Here is a 6,787-nt window from a genome sequence, read left to right as displayed (position 1 = left end):
ACAGAAGTCTGAAAAATCCTATAAATATTTGGAAGTTAAATAACATTTACAATTAACTCTGGATCAAAGAAGAAATCAAAAGGGAAATATATGAGAAAGTATTTGACCTGAAAGAAAAACACAACATATCAAAATTTGTGGGATACAACTAAATCAGTGTTTGTAGAGAAATTTATATCACTAAATGCTTATATTAGAAATGAAGAAATGTTTGAAATCAAAGTGTGGTCCCCAAACCAGAAACATCAGCATCACCTGGAAACGTACTAGAAATGCAAATCCTCAGGCCCTACCCCAGACTTGCTGACTCAGAAACTTGCGTTATGGCCCAGCAATCTGTGGCCCTCCAGGTGATTGTGATGCATACTCAATTTGAGAATCACTGCTATATGCTATTCGAGTGTCATTTTTCTTGTTAGGGTTTCTTTCTTCAATAATCATTCATTAAAAACAATCTTGTTTTGAAAAGTCTGTTAATCTTATGTCAAGTTTAGTAAATTTCCCAGGTCCAAAGAATCTTGCAGATGATTAGCCCTATAAATAATGCCTCATTTGCTAAAAAGACTCAAATTTCAAAAGATGTAGTTACAATTTTTCTTGAAATCTGAAGGAGGGTAGAGGACAAACATCAGTGGGGAATATGACCCCAGTGAATAATTCCTACTGTACCTGCTAGGTCATCCATGTGGAATCAAATGTAATCAACTACCAATCATGTTCCCTGATGAAAAGGAACAGAGACATGTTAAATATAACCTGGCTGATGATATAAAAATAAATTGCTTGAAATGTGGTTATATGTACATTTGAATATGAACGTTTCTGATGTTCTGGAAAGTCACTTCAAACAAAGTCCTAACATAAGAACTAACTCACAACAGCGGTATCACCTTTCCAATTAATTCAATGCATTGATCTAAAGTAGATCTGGTCTCTATTTAATTTTGCAGCTCACATCTTTACTGGGACAAACGGATAAATAGTTTGGCTTTAATGGGCTCTAGTTATAGCTTCTGCAAATCAGGAGCAGACAAAATCCATATTGCATCAAAACAATTAACTGACAAGTATAGATGACAATTTCAATAATAACTTGAAAGTAACATTTGCAGTGGAAGAATTTTAATATGATAGAATATGAAGAACTAATCTATCAGTTAATCTCAGTTTGATTATATGACAGACTTCAAAAATAAAGGGAAAAATTTAGCAAAATTCTCCAAGTATTCCTAGGTTCCAAAGGGAAAATGTAGCCCATTCTACACAGGCTTCCTTCCTCTCCCCCAACCTGTGCTCACTTTCATCAAGCTTTGGTTCTTTCTGAGATATTACCTTCTGCTCTAAAAGAACAGAGGCCCACAACAGCTGCCTCTGGGGCCATGAGAATATAATCAACCAAGTAATCAACGAACCACCACTGTTAAAATGTTTTAATATCAAAGTAAAACAAGATTGGGGTTTTATAAGCAGGTTTCAGAACACAAACATTGATTTCTAAAATGGTTTCTCTCCCTTTCAGAAGTCTAAATATGAACACATAAATGTTAGGGATTTTCTTTTAAAACATGATTTTTTTTCCATTTTAATATATATACAGTTGACAAATATGCAAAATAACTAACTTCCAAATAAAGGTTTCTAGTAGAAATATCGAAATTAAAAAAAAAACTTACTATCCATAAAACCCAGAAACAAACCACCCTTTTCCCCCACACCTCAGAAAATCAACCAATTCTCTTCTAGAGGATTGATGACATTAATAGTACTTAGCTCTCCCTTATCAGCATCCTGACATCCCTGGTTCAGTCTGTGTTACAGTTTCAGTTGCTGAAAATGCCCCACCATCTTCTATACGGCAGTATAGCCTGGCAAGGCACTGTTTGGGAAATGAGCCATGAAGAACATAATGCCTGACTGAAGAGTCAACCATACATCCTGGGTCTGCCAATTGCATTAGAACAGTAATGGAAATGTAAAATTCCAGGAGGCATTCTTTTTTCTCCTCTCCAAGTTACCAGCATGTACAGTACCGGGAAGCAAACAGTAGAGGGAGGTGACAAGAGCCACATACATGTAATCTCTCTAGAGCTAAAAGCAAAATGCAAACTATAGTGGGCCAAAGAACTGACTCTCATTTGGGTTTTATATGTGGCTGCAAGCCACCTCCAAACCGAGCAGTTCACAGATTAGGGAACAGTTTCAATGCACTGAGGGTCTAGCAATTTGCATAAGCATATTATTAAAATTTCCATCTTTTCTAAGAGTTGTATGTACCACATTACTGAATTTAGTGCCAACCAAATAAAATAAACCTCATATAGTTCCTTTTTACTATACCTATTTCCAAAATTAAAAAGCATCTCTAACACAATTTTCTTTACCATTCCTCAGTAAATTAGTAAAACAAGTAGAAACTCAAAACATAACTATAATATTATACAAGATGATTCATTTTTCTTCAATAACTTAGTCTGTTCCAAAGTATTTCTGTCCAAAATGTGTAGGTGCAACAGGATGAACTTCAGTAGTTAAAATTGTGATCTCTGGAAACTCCTGAATGATTGATTTGGCACCTTCAAAAGATAAAAGGAAAATTGTTGTTATGCCAGGATTTTTTGGTAACAGTAGTCAGAATTCAGGAATTTTACAATCAGTCACTAGGTCTAATATTGGCAAAGGACAGAGAGCAATGACCTTTGGATACCTAATCAGACTCAGTTAATCTCTACTTAGTTTATATAATGTTTGATATCTGAAAAACTTTGATAGCAGTCAGACTATACTCCCACCTACTAACTAATAATTCTTAGAATCAAATTGTTTCATTTTCAAGATTTGAAAAATGTAGTTATTCAGTTATAGCAACTTTTTCTCTGAAGAGTTTTTGTTTTGTTTTGTTTTGTTTTAAAGGTAGCTGAAATGAGAGAATACAATCCTTTCTGGAAACAGGATCCTAGATGAGATGATTAGTTTCCCAACTGGAACACTATGTAACAAGTACACGACTTCTTTGGTGTGTCAGAGCAAGCTAGCTTTTTAGAACTTACGACTCTAGCTTTGAGGAAATGGATGAGAAGAACAAGTGAACTAGGACTGGCTAGGTGCAAATGGTTAATGTGTTTGGCTGCTAACTGAAAGGAGCCTGAAAAGAAAGGCCTGGCAATCTATTTCCGAAAAATCAGTCATTGAAAACTCTATGGAGCAGAGCTGTACTCTGACACACGTGGGGTCGCCATGAGTTGGAATCGACACGACAGCAACTGAGAGGATTCCAGTCAAAATGAAAAGCCATAGCAAGAGTGCCACAGAATAAGATTTTTTCAGCTGTGATGTCAAAGAATAGTATACTAGTCTACTGCAGACAATTAGGACTAAAGGAAGACTTCTCATACTAACATTAAAGAGCTTACTTTTCTACTCCCAAAGGCAGAAAGCACTATAATTATTTGCTTATTTTAATGTTTTCAGTGCTACCTGCATTAGTATACAAGGATGACTAGGCAAACCACATTTGAAACACAGGCAATTTTTGGTTATGACATACGAAAGTAATCAAACAGGCCTAAATTCCTACACAAAGGCCTACTAAAGGCAGCCTGCTCAACAAGATACTCTAGAGCCTCTTCAGGGTTGGCTGAGACTTAAAACCTTTGGAAATGAAGAAACATCTTGGCTAATAGCTATGTATTTCTCTTTATGTTCAATTATGAGACAAATAGAAATTCATTGTAGAACATTTAGAAAATACAAAAAAAGCTTAAAAATAAAGTGAAAATCACCTGGAATCCCACTATCCTGAGATAATCACTATTAATACTGTGTTTGCATTTAAAACCGAAATTGAAATAATACTGTACATTTGTCTAGCCTCTCATCCTGAGAAAAGATTGATTTGGTTCCATGTTAAATCCAAGTCTGATTTGGTTAGTCATTTATTGTATTTGTCATAATTTGTTAGGGTAGTTCAAGTCAAATCATAGTCATAATTTGTATTTGTCACCTCTAAGCTTGGTGATCTTTCATTTGACGATGTGGAAAAATTCAAAATGAGAAGAAATAGCTGCAAACATCCATTAATAATAGGAATGTGGAATGTACAAAGTACGAATCTAGGAAAATTAGAAATCGTCAAAAATGAAATGGAATGCATAAACATCAATATACTAGGCATTACTGAGCTGAAATGGATTGGTATTGGCCATTTTGAATGCTAAACATTCCACAAGAAACCTACTGGAACTAATAGAAAGATTCAGCAGAGTAGCAGGATGCAAGATCAGCATACAAAAATCAGCTGGATTGCTAAACACAAAGAGAACTACAAAAAGGAAATCAGGAAAACAATAGCATTTATAATAGCACCTAATAAAATAAAATACTTAGGAATAAATCTAACCAGGGATGTAAGAGACCTATACAAAGAAAACTACAAAACACTACTGCAAAAAACCAAAAAAGACCTACATAAATGAAAAAACATACCATGCTCATGGATAGGAAGAATCAACATTGTAAAAATGTCAATCCTACCCACAAAGCGATCTACAGAAAGGATGAAATCCCGATTCAAATACCACCAGCATTCTTTAACGAGATGGAAAAACTACTCATAAACATTATATGGAAAAGAAAGAGACCCCAGATAAGTAAAGCATTACTGAAGAACAAAGTAGCAGGCCTCACACTACCTGATCTCAGAACCTACTATATACCCACGGTAGACAAAACAGCCTGGTACTCATACAATGACAGACACATAGACCGATGGAACGGAATTGAGAACCCAGATGTAAATCTATCTACCCGCGGTCAGCTTATCTTTCAGAAAGGCCAGAAGTCCATTAAATGGGGAAAAGCAAGTCTCTTCAAAAAATGGTGCTGGCAAAACTAGATGACATCTGTAAAAAAATGAAACAGGACTCATACCTCACACCATACACAAATACTAATTCAAGATGGCTCAAAGACCTAAATATAAAACCTAAAATTATAAAGATGATGAAAGAAAAAGTAGGGACAATGCTTATTGTTGTTGTTTGGTGCCGTCGAGTCAGTTCCGATTCACAGCGACCCTATTCACAACAGAAGGAAACGCTGCCTGGTCCTGCGCCATCCTCACAATCGTTGTTATGCTTGAGCCCACTGTTGCAGCCACTGTGTCAATCCATCTCCTTGAGGGTCTTCCTCTTCTTCGATGACCATCTACTTTACCAAGCATGATGTCCTTCTCCAGGGACTGATCCCTCCTGATAACATGTACAAAGTACATAAGACGAAGTCTCACCATCCTTGCTTCCAAGGTACTTCTTCCAAGACAGATTTGTTTCTTCTTTTGACAGTCCATGGTATATTCAATATTCTTTGCCAACACTACAATTCAAACGCATCAATTCTTCTTCGGTTATTCATTATCCAGCTTTCTCACGCATATGAGGTGATGGAAAACACCATGGCTTGGGTCAGACGCACCTTAGTCCTCAAGGTGACATCCTTGCTTTTTTTTAATTGTACTTTAGGTGAAGGTTTACAGAACAAATACTTTATCATTATAACAGTCACTACATATATTGTTTTATGACATTGGTTAACAACACGCCACGTCAACCCTCACCCATCTCGACTTCTTTTGTTTTTTTGGTGAAAATATACATAGCCAAAGATACACCATTTCAAAAATTTCTACATGTACAGTTCAGTGACATTGATTATGTTCTTCCAGTTGTGCTGCTATTCTCACTTTAGATGAAGGTTTATAGAACAAAATAGTTTCTCATTAAACAGTTAGTACACATGTTGCCCTATGACAAGGGTTAACAACCCCACTCTACATGTCTACACTGTCCTTACTCAACCCATGGTTCCCTATCACCAGCTTTCCTGTCCCCTTCTGCCTTCTAGTCTTTGCCCCAGGGCTGCTGTGCCTCTTTAGTCATGTTTTGTTCTATGGGGCTGTCCAATCCCCGGCTGAACGGTGAACCTCGGAAGTGACTTCACCACTGAGCTAGAAGGGTGTCGGGGCCATACTCTTGGGGATTCTCCAGTTTCTTTCAGGCCAGTAAATCTGGTCTTTTTTTGTGTGTTAGAATTTTTTTCTACATCCTTCTCCAGCTCTGTCTGGAACCTGCTGTTGTGATTCCGGTCAGAGCAGTCAGTGGTGGTAGCCAGGCACCATCCAGCTGTATTGGACTCAGACTGCTGGAGGCCTTGGTAGCTGTGGTTGGTTAGTCCTTTGGACTAATCTTTTCCTTGTGTCCTGTTCTCTTCATTCTCCCTTGCTCCTGAAGGGATGAGACCAGTGGAGTATCTTAGATGGCCACTCACAGGTTTTGAAGACCCAAGACGCTACTCACCGAGGTAGAATATAGAACATTGTCTTTATAAACTGTGTTAGGCCAATTGAGCTAGATGTTCCCTGAGACCATGGTCTCCACAACTCTCCACCCAGCAATTCAGTCCCTCAGGGAGTCTGGGTATGTCTATGGAGCTTCCATGACCTTTCCTTTTACAAGTTGTGCTGGTTTCCCCAGTATTGTGCACTGTCTCATCCTTCACCAAAGATACCACTTATCTATTGCCTATTTAGTATTCCCCCCCGACCCCTCACATCCCTCCTAACCAACAAAGATTGTTACTTTTTGTGTATACCTTTTTCATGAGTTTTTACAATACAGGTCTCATACAATATTTGTCCTTTTGTGACTGACTTATTTCACTCAGCATAATGTCCTCCAGTTTCATCCATGTTATGAGATGCTTCACAGATTCATCATTGTTCTTTCTCGTTGCA

At 37.4% G+C, this 6,787-nt stretch overlaps 1 protein-coding gene across 2 annotated transcripts in view; it reads right to left on the bottom strand.

Moving 5' to 3' along the window:
• Window positions 1-344: 344 nt before the first annotated feature.
• Window positions 345-6,787, bottom strand: part of UPRT (uracil phosphoribosyltransferase homolog) — a 50,247-nt gene continuing 43,804 nt past the window's right edge. For both annotated transcript variants that reach the window (XM_004380169.2, XM_023734697.1), the window contains one exon: window positions 345-2,573. In XM_004380169.2, coding sequence (XP_004380226.1) covers window positions 2,467-2,573 — 107 coding nt within the window. In that variant the 3' untranslated portion in view covers window positions 345-2,466. The remainder of the gene's footprint in view (window positions 2,574-6,787) is intronic.

The sequence above is a fragment of the Trichechus manatus genome, unplaced genomic scaffold (genome assembly GCF_000243295.1).
Source record: "Trichechus manatus latirostris isolate Lorelei unplaced genomic scaffold, TriManLat1.0 scaffold00070, whole genome shotgun sequence".
Taxonomy (NCBI): domain Eukaryota; kingdom Metazoa; phylum Chordata; class Mammalia; order Sirenia; family Trichechidae; genus Trichechus; species Trichechus manatus.
This window is presented reverse-complemented; position numbering and strand designations above follow the sequence as displayed.